The sequence below is a fragment of the Apis laboriosa genome, unplaced genomic scaffold (genome assembly GCF_014066325.1).
Source record: "Apis laboriosa isolate Shangri-la unplaced genomic scaffold, ASM1406632v1 scaffold34_cov151, whole genome shotgun sequence".
NCBI lineage: Eukaryota > Metazoa > Arthropoda > Insecta > Hymenoptera > Apidae > Apis > Apis laboriosa.
In genome coordinates this window covers 7,414,401-7,434,093 of record NW_025222928.1, presented here as the reverse complement: position 1 = coordinate 7,434,093, position 19,693 = coordinate 7,414,401, and the positions used below count along the sequence as shown (strand labels likewise).

Below are 19,693 nucleotides of genomic sequence, written 5' to 3'. Positions count from 1 at the left end.
AGGAGGGGCGTTTCATTTCGAATTTATCCCTCCCCTCCTTTCCTTCAAAACAGTTGCAGCTTTGCTCGAATTTTCAAATCCGCTTTTTTTGTACGCGTATTCGTATTAGTGTTCGATCGGGGAGAATGAACAATCTGTAGCATATCCTCCACGATATACAATTCAAACGTGAATTCCATCGATGTAAAAGAAATTGTTTCTCACAATTACGATTTTCAATATTCGAATTATTCCGCTGTTAGGCTACGACATTTTGAAATTATTCCCACCACGTGGATAGAATATTTCGAGGGGGAAATTTCGAGCGTGCGTTGCCTGCTCCCGTTCTTGTTTACCACCTTCGCTCGCGCGCTGCCGAGCGTTTATCATTTTTACGGGGAGGAAGAAAAAAAAAAAAGGAAACGAAAATGGCGGCGATGCCAAACGCAATACTGCCATCCGGGTAACGGACCGGAAATCGCACCGACCGTTGCTTTTAATCGTCCGTCTCTAATCACTTTGGAATTTTTCTTTCTTTCTTTTCTCTTTTTTTTTTTAAACGAACCGTGCGCCCGTAATTTACCTTTCATTTCAACCTCGATGTTGCATCCCGGCCGTGACATTGTAGATATCCACGGGAATAGAAAAATCCTCGTAAAAAGAGATGGGGGAAAAAGGAAGCCAAGACTATTATGTGTATATATATATATATATAAATTTGTAAAAGGGGGAGGAATAACAAAGTTGCCGCGAAGCGAGGACCGAGACAAGTTCGCGAGAACGTCGCGAAATTAGGTAAGCAATAAATAAAGGAGGGGGGATATTCTTGAAGGAGGCGCGAGCGGAGTAAATGGTGGATGGTCTCCATTTATTTCGCCGCTATTTATCCTTTGCCCGGAGGACATGCATCATTTTTACGAGGAAAACGCGAAGCCAGAAAGAGAAAGAAAGAGAGAGAGAGAAGAAGGAAGGTAGAGCTTGCGGTGGAAAAGCAAACGTAAATGGGGCAAAAGGTTAATAAAAAAAAAAAAGAGAGAGAGAGAGAGAGAAAAAATAGAAAAGTAGCCGTTTTCCCTGTACGTAATTACGCGCGGGTAAAAAACGGAGAAAAACTCGAGAAAAAAGCGGTTCGCCGCCTTTTTTCGAAAGGACAAAGTTTCCGACGAAGAAAAGTTTTCACACGCAGCTTCTTAACTCTCGTGTATCGATGATGAACTCCGTCGACAAGGTTGATTGGTCGAAAGGGAAGGTCGAAAAACTTAATTAACGAAGAAAAAGGTCGGGTTGTTGGAATTATATTATTATGCCGGAGCTACTTCGCCCAGGGGGCACGTATCATTTTTACGAGACGAAAGGGAAGGGTTGCTGGGACGTCGAGTAAGAGACGTCGAGAAAGAGAGAAGGAGAGGAAGAGAGATCGTTCGAATCGGAGGGAAGGAAGGTGGAGGAGCGAAATATTGGGATAAAACGTTTCATAAAACAGACGTTCGAATCCGAATATTACTCCAGTCGACGTGAATCGAAACAGGCCGTGGAATCAGCGGAGTGGTTGAAAAGTCGCTACTCGGAGAAAGATCTTTTCCTTGCCGCATCTAACGCGCCTTCCCTTGCCCGACATCCCAAGTGTCCCTCGACGCTCTTTATTTTTACCATTTCTCGCCCCCTTTTCCTTCCTTTTTTCCCTCTATCTAGCTATCCTCCTTCTTATATGTTATATTCGATTATATTCGAGACGAAAATTCGTGCAAAATCTTTCGAACGAACAAAAGTTCAAAATGGCGAATTCGTTGGAGGATCGAGGACGATAATAATGTATTCTCGAAATAATATTCAACGGTTCGAATATCACGCAAAAGAAATTCATTTCTCACGTTCGCAATCGATGCAAAGATACAATGGGCGAAAATTTAATAAAATCATATTTTATAATACGTTTCGCGAGTTTCTTCCTTTCTCTCTTTTTTTGGAAAGAGTGGACTCCCAGTCACGATTCACGAGCACGATGGTTTAGAACGTTTCGTAAAAAGAGAAGAGAGAAGAAAAAAGGGAGTCTTTCCCCGGGCTGAAACTTTATCTTCGCGATTCTTGGCGTTTCTTCGAGGAAAAATTGTTTCCTCGAGAAGAGTTTGAAAATCTTTAAAAATATTCGCGAATCGATTCTCTCCGCCCCCCTCCCTTCTTTTCTCTATTTTTCATCATCATCCGCTGGAAAGTTTTCTTTCTCGCGAGAGGGAAAACGGTGGGATTTTTTCGCAATTTTTATGGGATCGGAGCGCAAATGCGAAGAATCGCGAAACCCCCTAATTACGGTATGGTGCGTTACGTGGAGGCTGCGCTAATGCTACATAATTATGGCTCGTTAAACCTCCGTTTCATAAACGGTATTTCGCTTGATATTTTTCCTCCTTCCTCCTCCCTTTTCTCGCTTCCATCTCTTTTTACACAGTCCGTTATAACACAGGATGTTTTCAACGGCAACATTCGTTAATGAATATCGCAGAGCGAAATGTAATTTTCGTTTCGTTTTCAAGACGATATAAGACGAACCGAGTCCATCCGAATTCCGGAACGCCAAGTTTACGAGACGTTTATGCGTGAAATATTATTGAAAAAAAAAAAAAAAAAAAAAAAAATAGGATCGAGCATTTATCAGAAGACAGAAACGCGGAAACGTATTTCATCGCTCGAATTTAATCGTTATTTTATTATAATGCCTTTTATTAAATTTGCAGCGAGGAACGATTAATAATTTATATTATTTATTTTAAAAAAAAAAAAAAAAGCGGGAATCACGCTCGACGGGGACGAGTGAAATAAATTAAAGGGGATTTTTGTTAAATACGCAAGATATGAATTAGAATACACGGCGAGATATCCGCGACATCGATTCGCTTCGAAAGAAAAACGATAATCGAGACTACTCTGAGAGGGGAAAAAGGACGCGAGGAAATTTTCGCCCTTACTTTTAATCCGTTCGATACAGGTTCATCAATCTCCGCCCTTTCACAAGCCCCCTTCCCGTCATCGTCTTTCGTCTTCGATCCCTTCCACTCGAATATACGCCTTAGAAATGGCCACTCGGGCGGAAAAATTTTATCGAGCCTTGTTGCCGCCCCTTAAAAATGACGTTCGCCGTGTCGACGAGTGCGTCAACGACTACAGTGGTCGTAAACGTTGGCTCGTTCTCGAGTTTGGAATTTTCGAAACATGGAGAAGAATTGAAAGAAGGATCGAAAATCGTGAGGATATCACGAGAGCTTGTCGTTTGATTGGGAGTAGGTAGGGGATAAAATCAACCGGACCAGCTTTCCGGACATTGTGTACTGCCTCGACGTTGTGTACACGGCGAAAATAATAATTACACTCTCTCTCGACAATGGTCGATCGTTGAAAGTTATCCCCGTTTCCTCCGTTCCTAACCAATAAATAGTCCCGTGAACGGAACCAAAGAAAAAAAAAAAGAAAAAAAGAAAAGGAAAACAATTATGCACAACCGTGTATAAATTATCATTGTGGAAACGAGAAACGGGGTTTGAAACGGCTTTGATTTCGGCGGGAAACAGACAGAATTCATCGACGAGTTTTTCCCCCCACCGGAATGGAAACCGGTTTTGAAATGGAAAATTGCTCGTATCCACGCGCGCGAAATACTCGACAATACGGGGAGAGGGGAACGTTTAATTGCGTTATCTCTGGCCGGCCGCGCCGCGATAATTATTTCATCGATTCGAAATAATTATATTCTCTAATAGGCGAGCAATAATAGCCAGGAGCGATGTAGGTGGCGGGCCGGTCGGCGACCACCGTTATGAATCGTAATGGAGGAGAGTTTTTTCGAGCTCCCTCTCTCTCTCTCTCTCTCTCTCTTCCTCTCCCCCTCTTTTTCTCCGTTCGTCCGTTTTTCAACCTCTTACAACGAAACCTCTACGCTCCACTCGAATTTCATTGGCTGGAAATTGCGATCGTTTCCTACATACATATCGAATACCGCAGGCCGTTCCGCGAATTCTTGGGATTCCGTGTGGAAGTCCCGGCGGAAGAAAAAACGAGACGGGGAGGGGAGCGAGGAGAGAAACGACAAAGACAAAGGCGGACAACAAGTTTCTGCACGGTTGCTCCGCCCATTCCGAGAGTCTCCGGGAATGCGAGCTATATCGAGTATCTCTTTTCGTTTCAACCTGACGCGAACAATGATTGGAAAGGATTACAAAATTATTTTTTCTTTTTTCGAGATTATATATATATACGTATTATTATAATACGAGATAGGTTAAAATTAATTCAAATCCTCTGGCGACGAGCGTTCGGTACGTGTCACGTGAACAAAATTAATTTGAATGTTTCGAATATGGCGGTAAAATAAAGTAGAAAGTTTCTACTTTTCATACATCCGACTCTTATCGCGTAAAGTATAAAGAATCATTGACAAATCGTTTGTGAATTTCTAATAATTATATAACATGACGTATAATTCTAACTTGTCGATAATTAACAACGATTTAAATTAAAATAGATATTTCGAGATGTCGTGTCCGTACTTGTCGATGAACTTTACGGAATATTTCTCGATTATTGAAGTACCGACCGAGCAGCTATAAACGCGTTATATATATATTTTGCTTAATCTGCGAGCGTTTAAAAAGAGGATCGAGGGAAAATTTTTTCTATAAATTTGAAAATGAATTTTGTCCATTTTTGATAAAAACGGAGCGAGTTTTTCGTTCGTAATCAAAGATTAAAAGTATTAGCCTTTTCCTTTCTTTTCCTCTATCCGCGAGAGGAATTAAACTCGAAATTACGTACTCGAAAGAAGTAGAAGAGACACGAAGCGTAACGTAACGTAATAACGATTATTATTACATTTCGGAACGAACTACTTACCCTCGAATTATCGATCACTTCCCCCTCCCCCCACCCGCACATTGATTCCCGCCATTGTCACGCGCTCAACCATAAACGGCGAATTACATTTATAAATCGCGTTAACTCGTTTCATTAACTCGGAGCGACGATAAATTTCGTTTTCGTTAGTAATTCGATTCCCGATAAAAATCCTCGATACGCGTTGATCAACGAAATTTCCTCCTCGTATATCGTATCTCTGAGGATGGTTCTTTCGTTTTTTCTTTCTTTCCCCGTTTGTTGCAGGATGGACGCCCGTGAGAAACCGGTGGCCAAAGCTCAACACTCCTCGGATTCGAGCGTGTTCGGGCGGCGGGCGTATTTCCGCACCGAGCTCCAGAATCCCGCGATCCTCGTGATCAAGGACATCAAGAGGCACGACGCGGCCACGTACAGGTGCAGGGTCGACTTCAGGAAGGGGCAGACGCGCAGCTTTCGCTACAGCCTCGTCGTGATCGGTAAGATTTGCTTCTCGATCGATAAGGGTTTTTGCGCCGCGACTTGCAGAAAAATGGCGCCATTCGTCCCTCGAAATCAATCAATTTTCAATCAAGATGAAAAGCGGCCTCTCCCGTAATTTCAAACGAATTTAGTTGAAATTTAGTCGGGATGGAAGTCTAGTGATCTTGTTCGGAAGTAGCCGAGGATTTATACTATCTCGCAACTAACGCGTTAACCTTCTTCTTCTTCTTCTTCTTCGCGTCGAGAATGTTCCACGGTACGCGGACAAACACATGCTCCACTTAGCAGAATCGTCGTCGCCTTTACACTCTCGACGTCGAGCGAAAAGTGCAGCTCTCAGCTGGCTCTAAGTCTGCTCAAACAAATGGCGGCCGTTGAAAAATTCATGAGCCAATCGAAGACGCCTCCTCCCTCCCTCCCCCCCACGTCCTCTTCTTAGATTTTATCCCTGCTGTTTACGCTTTTCCCTTTAATCCCGGAAACGTGACCGCGAGTTGAAAAACTATATACAGATTTCTATGGAGAAATTTCTTCTCTCGATTTCGACTCTCTTCGAGTACTCGTCCTCGAATCTCGGGATATCCCGAGATAGGCTGGGAATATAATCTTTCCTGGCGATCTAGGAAAACGGACAATGAGAGAGAGAGAGAGAGAGGAGGAAGAGATGTCTGTCTCCCTTCGTTCGTAACATCTTTGGATATTTTTGCTGGCGTTTCTCGATTTTTATTTCATGGGAACACGGGCGAAACTTATAATCGGCGATGTTCTAAAAAAGGGTCACGAAAAAGGAATTGGCCCGGGTGGGGAAAAAAATCGTTGGAGCGAGGTATTTTCATCAGAGGAGATTGGTTCCCAAGAGTCGCTAGATTGCGTCCGTCCACTGGATTTCCCTCCTTCCGCCTCCCCTTTTATAGGTCATTTCCCTTTCTTTCATATCCTGTTCCCTTATCGCCGATGATATTCGATACGAGTATCCATCCGACTACTTGTTTCTCGTGTTCCAGCAAACTTGAAACTTTGTTCCTTCGATCGAGTTTCCTTCTCTTTCTCTTTCTCTCTCGAGCTATTGTTTTCTTTCTCTTTCTTCCTCTCGTCCCCGTTCCATGGAGTGGCCATTTTTCCTCTGCTGGTTTGCTCGCAGTTTTGGATAAACTTAAAACGTAAAAAGGAAGCTGATATATTTTATATTCCGGGATTAGAGAATTCTCGCGGCAGGGGGAAAAGTTACAATCGTTTGGAGGGAATTTAATAAGGAATAATAAGGAATAATAAGTATGGTTATTCGTTTCTAACAGAGAGAGGTGGCGACGAAAGCCACTCAACGTGTAACTTAAAATAAAATTTATTATATAATAAATTGTAATTAAAATTATTTTTAAAAAAATTATATTATAGTATTAAAATTAATTTTATTAATAAATTATATATAAAATTTAACAATTATTAAATATTAAAAAAAATAATTTAACAATGAGTTCTGAAACAATAAATGAAAGTTTAATTCGGTAATTAATATTAAATAAAGATAAATGTAAGTGCAAGCAATAGCGGTTAAACTTGATTTGTAAATTAATTATTACTAATAAGATTGATATAAAATTAATATTATATTATAATTAAATTTTTTAATTTTAGGTGAAATTTAATAATTAAATAATAATAATTATAATTTTACAATATTGAAATGAAACAATTTAATAAAAAAACTAGGATTAGATACCCTATTATGAAAATTAATAGAAAATATTAAATAATTAAATGTTGAATCATCAAAATTAAATAATATGGCGGCTTTTTATATCTAATTAGAGAGACTTGTTTATCAATTTGATATTCCACGATAAGAGGTACTCAGGTCTAATTTATGCATTGTTGTTTTAATAATTTAAATAAATTTATGATTAAAGATATTTTTTATAATAATAATTCAAATCAAAATATAGTATATATTTAAGGTTTTTATTATTATTAGTTTCAATAAATTAAATTTTTCTAACAATTTATTTTAATATAAATTTGAAAGAGAATTTAAAATTAAATTATTTTAATTTCATTAATTGAAGACAGTTTTAAAAATTGTAAGCGCAATTTTCCATTAAACCGGTCGTCGCCGCGCTGTTTTCGTCGTTCTGAAAAAGAAAGAAAAGAAAGATTGGCGGCCGGTGTTCCTAGGAAGGAAGCGCGTGCATCTTTTAAAAAGTTTTTCGAGTACTTCTCGAATTAAAAGGGGACGAAATGCAGGAGTAAGCCGCTTGGAAAGCGTGTATTAAGCTCGCGTTATCGAGAATCGAAGGAATAAAAAAGGGGTCCCGTCCCCTTCGCATTACGAATGGGAAGAAAAACAAAGGAACGTCGCATGTGGAGAAAGTTCTCCGTGAAACGACCAGACAAAAGTTAAGAGCGATAGAAGAGGGAGAGAGAGAGAGAGTAGCCGGAAGGTTGTTCACGAGGGAGGTGGAGATGGAAAATTGTAAAAGATGGGAGAGGATCTGCCCTCGTTAAGGAAATAATCCGCGGCTTAATTAAATACAGCGCAATTAGTTCTGCTTCTATAGCTGGATGCTGCGGGTGTCTCTCGGGTCCATCCCACTCGAAAACACGTCCCTTCCCGTCATCTTCGAAGAGGGATCTCGTCATCGAAGGAGAAATTAGAATTTCAAAAATCCGAGCGGAAGTTTCCACGTTAACTCAAAGTCAAAGTGGAGGGAGGGGAAGAGCATAGAAATGGGACTGGGCTGGACAAACCCCGTCGTTAAGTTTTCCCTTAATTAACCTCCCTCCCTTTATTCCCCTTTCTTTCCCCGACCAGTATTTCACCGCATCTTTGCATTAACGTTCCTCCCTCCCTTCCTCTGAGAAACGTTTCACGAGGAAAAGATCGCGACTTCAACTCGAAACGAAACGAGCTCGAAAAGAGCCGTGGAAAAAAGGGCGGAGCGATTGTTCGAATTATTGAGAAGGAAGAGGGGACGCGGCTTTTTCTGAAAATGCGAAGGAGGAGGGGAAGCATCATCGGTTAAATAACTCTTCTTTATTCCAACGAGCGGCAATTTCACTCGAAAAGCGTTGAGCAGCAATTTTTTCCGGGCTTTTTACCTCCCACATGCGCACACGCTTCCCTGCCCCCGTACTATACGCGTACTAAACGTACCATACGTGTACGTTTGTTCCCGAGGTCGGCAACCCTTTTCCCAGCCGAGGCAGGTGTAGGGTTATGTTCCGACTAATGGAGAAAAATAGTAAAGTGAGGAAGGGAGAGAGAGAGAGAGAAAAGGAAAAAGTTGGACGCATCGGCCACAGTGGATGGCTGGATAGCGCGTAATCGAGCCTCTCTGCGGCTCGAGAATAATTAACCCCTGTCCTCTTACACGAACCGTATAAATTGAATTGCCTCTCTTTCCCCTCGCTCCTCTCGATAACACTCCACGGCTAACTAGACGAATCGGTCCACCGGCGATTACACGCCCTTCCTTCTCGAGGAAAGGATGATTTTCGCAAGCTTGGCGGCCTCCTTCGATGACGAGATCCCTCTTCGATTTTCGCAGCCGGGAAAGGCTGGTATTCAGGTTCAAGTGGAGATTACTCGAACAACAACGGTTTGAATTCGGGGAGAAGAGGAGGAGAGGGGGAATTTTTAGATTTTTCTTGAATAAGGGAGGGGGAAGGTGGAGGACGGTTCCATAGGTTGGAGCAACTGCGCAATAAAGGGGGAGACATGTTAAATCCCGGCGAATATACTCCCGCGGCTATCTCGGCCGAGGAGATTAAAGCCTGCATGTTGCGCGCGTCGGGGAGGGAAAGAAAGGGAAAAGGGGAAATCGTTTTGTGATTTTATCGAGAAAAGATACGTAATTATCCAATTTCTATGCGGCCAATTCCAAAGGTATAAATCGGGGCATACGCCGTCGGATAAATTTAAACGAGATTCATCGTATAGTTTGCGAGAATAATCTCGTGAACGCTCGATTCTTTTCGCACAGTTTTAACCCTTTTAATTAATATTTTTATATTTCAATGCTCTATGTTATCTTTATATTTTCATGTAGAGCAATAGTACTTTTCCTTCCAGCTTTTTCATCGCACAATTATTTTTCTCTCCTTCCTTCGTTTCACCTCTATCACGAACAAAAGTAATTTCGATAACGAAAAGTCAAACTCATATTCCACGCTTACAAATCTCAAAAACTTTGAAAAATAATATTTCAAAGACAAGGAATCCAATCCATTCAAAACAACATATTATTCTCGTAAGATTATACGTAACGAATATTCCAAACAATGTCTGTCTGCGATGCACGCTCGGCTTCCCGATTGCGAGATCTACAAGTAGTGGAACCCTGTCCGACGTATCGCGATATCGGTTAGGAGGGGATATTTCGTTGAAGTAGTTTTACAGGAATGCGGCGCGATTTCCGGAACACGACGCTTACTCCGCTCGATCTTGGCTCGGTGAACTATGTGCGCGCCGACGACAGAGTTGCGGGCTAACAGGGCGTTGGAACGAGCGGGCGTTGTCACCCGCCGCGTGATAAACTGCCGGCCGCTAACTACGCGAATTATTCCAGGCGGAGAGAGTCGGCTGCTAGTTCCTCAAGAACCTTCCCCTTCGACGAAACGAATAACGATAAATACGCGACCTCCCTTGTTCCTTCGAACGACGAGTGCGTCCATTTCTCTTTTCCTTCCTAAACTTTCGAGATGCTCTTTTGCCCCCGATTCTTGGCCGCGATATTTTTTTAAAGAAAATGAAATAATTGGACGCGAGAGTAGTAACGATACGATAATTTAATCTACGATTTAATCTCGAGAGAATCGTCTCGTGATCCTCTGTCCATTGTCCGTGGAAAACAATAAATAAAATATACGGGTTTAGCTGAATGAATATATTTGATTGTACGTGATTGCGTACGTGATGTATCTGTTTATAAAATATTTGACATACGAAGAGAAACGAATAGCTACCAACTATGAAATGGTAATGTTGCTGGCAACATTCGATTATGAAATCATATATATAACATTTCAGTGAACTTTAAATTCTATAACAAAAATATATTATATAAATCAGTACTATTCAATACTATTATCGCATAAAAAAGTATATTTGTTACGACTAGGGTATTCGACATATTATCCAAATTATCCAAATTAAAATATCGAAAATATACTATATAAATCAGTACTACTATTCAATACTATTATCGATAATAATTAAAATATCCAAAATATATTGTATAAATCAGTACTATTCAATACTATTCTCAATAAAAAAATATATTTGTTACGACTAGTCAATTCGACAGTCGACAGTCATATTATCCGAATTATCCAAATTAAAATATCCAAAATATACTATATAAATCAGTACTACTATTCAATACTATTATCAATAATAATAAATTATCCAAATTAAAATATACTATATAAATCAGTACTACTATTCAATACTATTATCGATAATAATTAAAATATCCAAAATATATTGTATAAATCAGTACTATTCAATACTATTCTCAATAAAAAAATATATTTGTTACAATTAGTCAAAGGGTATTCGACAGTCATATTATCCAAATTATCCAATTATATAAATACCATTTAATTATGGAAATTAAAATATCCAAAATATACTATATAAATCAGTACTACTATTCAATATTATCATCAATAATAATTAAAATATCCAAAATATATTATATAAATCAGTACTACTATTCAATACTATTATCAATAATAATAAATTATCCAAATTAAAATATCCAAAATTGTTGACTGGGCAGTGGGAAACAATAAATAAAATATACGGGTTTAGCTGAATGAATATATTTGATTGTACGTGATTGGGCGTATCTGTTTATAAAACATTTGAAATACGAAGAGAAACGAATAGCTACCAACTATGAAATGGTAATGTTGCTGGCAACATTCAATAATGAAATCATATATATAAAATTTCAGTGAATTTTAAATTCTATAACAAAAATTAATAGGGATCGAGATCTAATTGTATTATATCGCACGGTGGACAACGTTGAAGGGGTTGAAGTCGTTGAGGGTAAAAGACAGTGAAATTAACGAAGATTCGAGATTTTAGATTCTGATACTGTTTGTGTTTTCTGCGATGTTGTTTTCGAACGGTGTTGTAATTAAACGAAGATTTGATATTTTTAATTTTCTATTGGATTTCTACGTGTATTCTGCACTGCTGAGAATGAGGGCAGCGAAATTAATAAGGATCGAAATTTTGGATCGCATGTTGGACAATGCTGAAGAGATTGAGATCGTAATGGACAACGTTGAGGAGGAGGAAGGACAGTGAGATTAACGAAAATCTGAGAATTTTAGTTCCTGAAATCGAACTTATTGTACAGAATATAATAAAGATTTGAGATTTTTAATTCCTATCGAGTACTCTGCAATGTTGAAAACAACGAAATTAATAAGATCGAGATCTTATCGCACGTTGAACAAAGGGTTCAATATGAACAATATTGAGGAAGGGAAAGAACAGTGAGATTAATGAAAATCTGAGAATTTTAGATCCTGAGATCGAGCTTATTGTACGAAGTGATTTGGGATTTTTATTTCCTATCGAGCTACGTGCAATGCTGAGGCTAAGAGTAGCAAAATTAATAGGGATCGAGATCTTATCGCATGGACAATGTTGAGGAGGGGAAAGTGGAGGAGGACAGTGAGATTAACGAAAATCTGAGAATTTTAGATCCTGAAATCGAACTTTGAGTAGCGAAATTAATAGGGATTTTATTGTATTATATCGCATGTTGAACAATGCTGAAAGGGTTGAATATGGACAATATTGAGGAGGGGAAAGTGAAAATGAACGAAAATCTGAGAATTTTAGGTCCTGAGATCGAGCTTATTGTACGAAGTGATTTTTATTTTCCATCGAGCTACGTGCAACGCTGAGGCTAAGAGTAGCAAAATTGTTGACTGGGCAGTGGAAAACAATAAATAAAATATACGGGTTTATATTTGGTGGATATATTTGATTATACGTGATTGCGCGTATCTGTTTATAAAACATTTGAAACACGTGTATCGAAGAGGAACGAATAGCTACCAACTATGAAATAGTAATGTAATCATATATATAAAATTTCAGTGAACTTTAAACAGTCCGGAAGAAGAATTTGAAAAGAAACAGAAGAAGAATGGGGAGTTTGTTTTATCGGATGGGTCGAGGAAAGGGGATCGACATCGGTTGCTCGAAGCATACGTGGGTAGCCAAAACGAGCGGTAATCGCGTTAGTTCCCCGCGAGACGAGTATTGCCACCTGTTTGCCACCCTAGCTGCGACCGATTCCCACCACCGACTCGAATACGAATGTAATTAGTGGGGCCCCAACGCGGTTAAACGAGTGTCCCGAAGATTAACGGGCGTCGCTAATCGTTGGTCGAGATCGAACGAATCTCTTCGTTAAGAGAGATCATCCGGATGGATGTTGAGACTTCTTCATCTGACTTCTTCGATCCCTCGAGATTCTCGCGCGCGCGGAGATGATAAAAATTTGGGAAGGCGGATTTTAGAATTCCAGCTAAGGTGATTGGATAATTGCGCGAGAAGGAAAGGTTGTATCGTCGTAGCGTAATGTTTCGCAAATATTGACGTAGAAATCGGCTCTTCCGTGCGCCGTTTCAGCTATTCGGCCCGATCCGACTGCAGACGCCTAAATTGGCTCGATACATCCGACGAACGTGAAGCGAGTGCATAACTCGACGAGTACACAAAATTTTCCTCGCCGTATCACCGGGAATACACGTCTCTCTTCCTCTCCCTTTTCTCTCGACGGAGCTCCTCGATGTTTCTCCCACCCCCTCGGAAAAGAAACCAATCATTCCGTATTTAACGTGTATTAAGTTTCCAAGGTCGGGGGATAGGTGACATCCCCCGATGCGAGCGTTTACCAACTTCTCCCGCCTCGTAACAAGATTCTTAGGGCGCGCACAGCTGCCCCCACAGGGGTTCGATGTCTCCTTCGAGCGAATCCTTCGGATATAAAGTTCAAAGTGTGCTCTCAACAAACTTTGAACACGTCCTTATCCAAGACCAAATACGTCCCGATTCGATCCTGTCGCCGTTTCAAACTGCCACCCCTCCCTTTCTACTCCAGGCTGTTTCAACTTTTTAGTCCAACAATGCTTCGCAAATATTTCAATAAAGCTCTCTCATTCTTCGTTAATCGCGAGACGATCCCGAAGAAGAAGTATCTTTCGATGCGCGAAAAATTTAGCGCGAAAAATCGGCACCGATTTTTGCCGATTTTTGCCGATTTTTGCCGATTTTTGCCGATTTTTACCGATTTTTGCCGATTTTTACAAAGATTCGGAACGAAACGTTCAAGGAGGTTAGCGATCGATCGAAGGGAAGGATCGAATGGATTATTTCTCTTGGACGTAATCTTCCATTTCCGGGTGGAGACGGTGCCCGTCGCCATAATAAAAAAAATAAAGCGAAGGAGGGAAGGAAGGATAGAGAAATCCCGGTTGAAGTGCCGGTCGTCTATCGTCGAAGGGGAATGGGAACCGTTGATATTCCGCGGCGGGGTATATATAGAAGACCAGATTTTAATATTTGCAGCCATATCTCAACGGAGGCGAACTTTTCCCCGGCTGGAAAACGGCTAGCTGGCTCCTCCTACTTAAAATCACTTTATACGAATCGCGGCCACTTTTTATATCCCGCCATAACCTAGATACGTAATCCCAGCGACAAGTTTTGGGGAACGCCCGCATTATTCTTACCGGCTATTCTGATCGTTATCCGAACGAAGGGCAGAAGAACGTATCCTGGCTTCGAATTCCCCACCCTCGAATGAATCTGTCTGTCACCGGCGAGAAATATAACGGGGGAGGGGGGAGGGTACGCTCCTTTCCGAAATTGGAAAACCTTCTTTCTATCCTCGGTCAGCGAAAAAATTCCTCCTTGTTTTTCCACCTCCTCCTCGCCCGCAAGCTTTCGTTCCGCAAGCGAAAGGTCGAACGTCGGGGGAAAGATGGCGCGTTAAGCGATTTATGGAGGTGATTTATGGAGGTGAACTCGTTCCCCCGATAAAGGGGATCCTAGCACGGCCTGATTCGCTCGTCACGCTTTTTATTAACATCTTTTATTTGATTGGAGTCGAATCGGATGAAATTACCTCTCGCATTAATTATTTTCCATCTCGCCTGTGTATATACGGCAATATACGCTGTTCTTCTCTTCTAGGGGAAAGAGGAGGGCCGATAATATATTTTACGATTCTTTGGTCCCTTAATCGAAGATTAATCGGCGGCAACGATACCGCGGATGGGGATCATAATTCAATCCCTTGCCCCGATAAAAAGCGGGAAGAGAAGGAGCGCGGGAGATCCCATTTCGAGGAGAGATTGGCAAGAGAAAAAGGGGGCTTTTACGTTAACGTTTCGTTGCGCCTTGCGATATCTCTATAATTAAAATGTCCGCCGCTTTGACTTATCGAAAAGAATATTTCTTCGAATCGGAACGAGACGCTCAATTCCCTCTCTCCGTTTCCCTTTTCGGCCAGAATCCCGGCTAATCAACGTTGTTCCGCGTCCAAAAGACGTAAACCCTCCCCCCGTGGGAGGATGAAAGGCAACGCGAGTCATCGAGAATTCCCAGCCATCTTCCCTTTTATACCCTGTCAAACAAGAAAGCCTTTTGTTCGTTGACCTCTTCTCCCTCCTCTTACCTTCCGTCCCTTGCCACCCTCGATCCTTCTCCCCTCGTTCCATCCGCAAGGAACAGGTGAACTTTCTCCGTTTTTCGAACGTTTCGAACGTGATAATCGATCGACGAATGAAAGAGTAACACTTTTCGAGAAATGAAAAAGAGAGAGCGTTGAAAGGATATGTTCGGGAAGATATCCTCGGGAAAAACTGGTGGCCGTAAAAATTTAACAAGCACTTTGCCTTTGGCTTGGTAGCAAACGCGTAATGGAACAGTCATCTCCTGAGGTCGAAGAAAAGGGGGACGATCGAGGGGAAAGAAAGTTACAAAGGCCGCTGAAAAGGAGATGAAAGGAATATTGGAAAAATTTCATTATCCCGATTAATCATTCCACCACGCTCTTATTAATATCGATTAATAAATATCTTTTCGGAAGGAAATAATCTTGGGCGAGTTATTAACGTTTCACGAGAACGTGGCCGTGTGTACCGAGTTGTTTCTTGTCGGGAAAGGGAGGGCACGTATGGAAAATGCTTAAAAAACGTCGCTGTCTGCGTTGGATACCGGCATACGAAGTGGCATTCGGCAAACATCGCGCGGCTTTTCAACTCGGCCAAGGCTTACGAAGCTTATTCAAATCGTCCGGAACGGAGATGAGAGAGAGAGAGAGAGAGAAAGAGAGAGAGGAGTAGGAAGCAGCTAGGAACAGCTCGGTAGCCAGTCTTCCTTCCTTTTTTCTTTCCTTCTCCTTCCTCTTCTTCTTGCTTTACTGCCAATCTTCCCTCCCTTTCAGAAAGCGACCGTATGCTCGCGAGAATGTTTTCCATAATTATTTTCGGTAAATATTTGTTAATAATTGTTTATCGCTGAAAATATCTTGAAAATATGGGGAAATAAGTTTCAGGCAAAACTTTGAATTACAACGTCCCGTAAATAAATTGTTTTTTAATAAAAAAAAAATTGCATACACTTGGTATTTGAAAAATTAAAAAATTTCGTATTACTTTGCGAAAGCTAATACTAATACTAATCGTATTTGTCTTTGGTAAACCTTTCTTTCCTTTTCTTTTCCTTCTTTCTCTCTTTCTCTTTCCCTCTCTCTCTTTCGAACGGGAGAAACGGTCGTTTCGCGGGCACGATCTTCGAACGTTCATTCGTCCGCCGTGCGCCAATCCCTTGGCGTCGATCACTCTAACGAATTTCATTGGAGGGGGGCGCGGTCGAATATTTTAAAACGAAGCTGGTGTGAATCCGTTTGAATTTACGAACGATAGTGGAAACTCGTGTACTCCTTGTACGCGAATTTAACTTTCACAATTCACCGCTTGAAGAGGGTTGAGAAGAAACGAGGAGATGCAAATTAATTCGTTTACGATTTCAAATTTCCGTGTTCACGTCTCGAGAAAATCCGCGAGAATCGTACACTTTTCGTTCACTTTGTCGAAGCATGTGGATGTCGCTCGAAACCGTTCAAACTTTCTCTCCTTTTCTCCCCCCCCATTCCAGGGAGGAGAGAGCCAATAAAGAGAAGAACTGTTTGATTAACGATCGAACGGACAAAACAGATTGGAAACGGAAACGACAGAGACGTTGCTCTTTCTCTCGATACAATCCTCCTCATTATTTTTATCGTCCAGAAGTCTCTCTCTCTCTCTCTCTCTCTCTTTCGAGAGATTCGAATTTTCGTGGAAAACTACGTGGATTCTCGCTCGAGATGCTGTTAACGGAGCTCGACAGAGACGACTCGAGGCTCCTCCGACAAGGAGCACGAACGAAGGCGACGTCCTCCCCATTCGACGAATTTGAAAATAAAATTTGACGTTTTTATCGAAATCCCAACAAGGAGACGTCTTGCACGTGAAGAAAAATCTTCCTTTCTTAACGCGTTTTTAACGCGCGTGCGTGTGCGGAAGGATCTCGAACAATCCGTTCGTGGTTAATTTCCCCGATTTACAACTCGGATCGCCGGCCGAAAATCCGTGGAAAATCTGGAAAAACTGGGATTCCGTATTTAACCTTCCCCCTTGCGAATTTTTCGCACGAAATTTCAACGTCGACGAGCAACGTTTTCGAACGGTCGGCGGACGTGAAATTTCGGGCAGCGAAGTCTAAATCGGATACGCTCGATTATTAATCGAGAAAAGAACGCCGTTAACGAAAAATTGAGTCGAAACTTAATCCCACGAATGGAAAACCTCCTCCTCCTCCTCGACGTTGCATTTAACGGTGATTTAATCGAGCGTCGCATCGAGGAGGGGGTGTAACGTGACTCGAGCACCCTCGATCGAAACCGCGGAAATTTTTATCGACGCCATGTTCCCTCGTCGTTCGATCGCGCGTGTTTACGCGCTTGCCTTCGGGGCGCAGCTTCTCGCCGCCCCCTCTCCTCTCTCCTCCCCCCTTCTCGCCGTCTTCGCGCGTTTAAATTTAATCCTAAACGTACCCATCCGACGGATCTCCACTCCTTGAAAAGGAACGCGTTAATCGCGGATACTTTTCCCAACCCATCCATTCGTACCATGCGTTTTATATATATATATATATATATATATATAGACACTCCTCACAGGCAAGTGATTTTTCTCTCGGATGGAGGCAGAATTTCCGCTGTTCTCCCCTTTCTCGGCGTTCGTGCTGGTTCCTTTGGAGATGGTCGCGCGCGAGAGGATAATCCAAGATTGCCGCAGAGAGAAGAAAGAAAGGAAAAAAGAAGAAAAAGGAAAAGAAAAGAGCGAAAGAGCGGCGAAGAAGGACTGGGGAGGAAAGAAGAGAGGAGAGAAGGGAAAAGGGAAAGGGAGAGCGTAAAAGTCGTATTTGCAAGAACGATGGGTGGCATGTTGCGAGGATGGTAATCGTTCTCCACGAAATCGAGATATTCTCTATAACGATTCCTACTTTTTCTTTTTTTTTCTTTTTTTTTTTTTTTTTCCGTAGAGTTTCGAATCCGTAGATTGGTTACGAGGAGTAAGAAAGGAAAGGGGAGGGGAATATATATTGGAAAAATGACGAGGAGGGAGGGCGTAGAAAAATATTTCGTGGGAGCCAAGCAGCGGCGGTATTTATTAAACCGTTTATATTTAACGGCGCATTTGTTATTCCGTCGGTCGGTCGATTTTTTTCTCCCGTGGAACAATAAAAATGCAAATAAAGAATTGTTCGATCGAGCAACCAATGGCATATAATTATTATGCGGAAGTGTATTCCATAAATCGTGAACCGCGATGAATAATGAAAAAGAAAATATTTTAATTGATGCGCGAGTTTATCATCGTTTCGTAATTCAGGAAGGGAGGAAGAGAATCTATTCTCAGGTCAGTGGGTTCTCCAACGATTTTTCTCCAACGCGATCGAATATATATATATATACATTCGCTGCGTATTTATACGAGATTGGATTATTTAAAATTTCGTGGCGGCCGATTAATTGGAGCGTGACGGGCGTCCATTTAATCGGGATAGGTCCTTAAATATTTAAAAAGCGAAGCGAAAGAACGGGTCGTTTACGGGGTTGATCAAAGCCGAAGATCAATGGAGCGAAGATCCGCGATGGAGAGAGAGAGAGAGAAAGAGAGAGAGAGAGGGAGGGGGATATCTTGCGTGTCGATAAGCCGGAGAGAGAATCTACTCCAATTTCTACTCCGTCGGATCTTAAAGCTTGGCTGTCCGACCGTGAGTCTCTCTCTTTCCCACTTACGATAACGTTCGCCTATTACTATTATCGGGGAGCCATTCCCTTGAAATTTAACACGCTTCCCAGTTGTCTGACTTAATAGCGGTAGCTCCTATCCGCCGCGCCGCATGCTGTTTCTCTCAATAGGCAACTGGCAATTGACGCGAAGACTTCCATCACGCGAATCTAGCGTGAAACGTATGGTAATGCGAGCCATCGACCCAAACGATATTCTACACCGTTCACAACCGGGTTTAACGTCTCAGGGCTAATGGCGCGATTGTGAGGAGATGTTTGATTCTTTGAATCGCGCGGAAAATTCAATTATCTCGACCCATTCTTCCTTCTTCTATTCAATTAATTAAATCGAAAGGAAATTTTCGAGCAAGAATTGTGACGTTAAACCGAGCAACTGAATAATTGCGGAAAGTGAGTCGCGTTGTGCTCGGTCGGTATCTATTTAACGGGTAATCCCTCGTACCGATCGATGTAACTAATATCGAAAGAAATGGAGCACTCCTATCTCGATCATATTAAATTCCCCCGAACGAATCCCGAAATAAATCCCCTCGCCATATTTTTTAATCATTGCATTATATTTCGGCCCGCGTATTGAAAATTCAATCCGATTTTGTTGCCCCTTTTTCTTTTTTTTTTTTTAATTCTTTCGACTTCTTGCTAATGCAACCGTTTCCAACCGAATTCCCTCGAAACGTAATTTCGAAAACGGCGCCTCCTTCGCCCAACGAATCGTTTTTGATCGAATCTGGCTGTAAACTATGAGAGAGGAGGGAATAGATAAAGCGGGCATTTTCTTCTCGGATGCACGCAATGCGGTTTCCATTCGTCGCTCGTGCTAATTTTCCACCGTAACAACGCGTTACGATCTTCCCCTCCGCGCAATTTCGTGGACGCTGCAAGTAACGATCGTTGCGCCCCCGTAGCCCGTTCTGCTGCGTTAAAAAGAAAAAAAGAGGAGAGGGAGAGATGTC

At 41.6% G+C, this 19,693-nt stretch overlaps 1 protein-coding gene across 4 annotated transcripts in view; it reads left to right on the top strand.

The window, feature by feature from the left end:
* Positions 1 to 19,693, top strand: part of LOC122715323 (nephrin) — a 220,543-nt gene that overhangs the window by 148,893 nt on the left and 51,957 nt on the right. For all 4 annotated transcript variants that reach the window (XM_043937424.1, XM_043937420.1, XM_043937423.1 and 1 more), the window contains exon 3: positions 5,128 to 5,339. In XM_043937424.1, the coding sequence (XP_043793359.1) occupies positions 5,128 to 5,339 (212 nt within the window). The remainder of the gene's footprint in view (positions 1 to 5,127; positions 5,340 to 19,693) is intronic.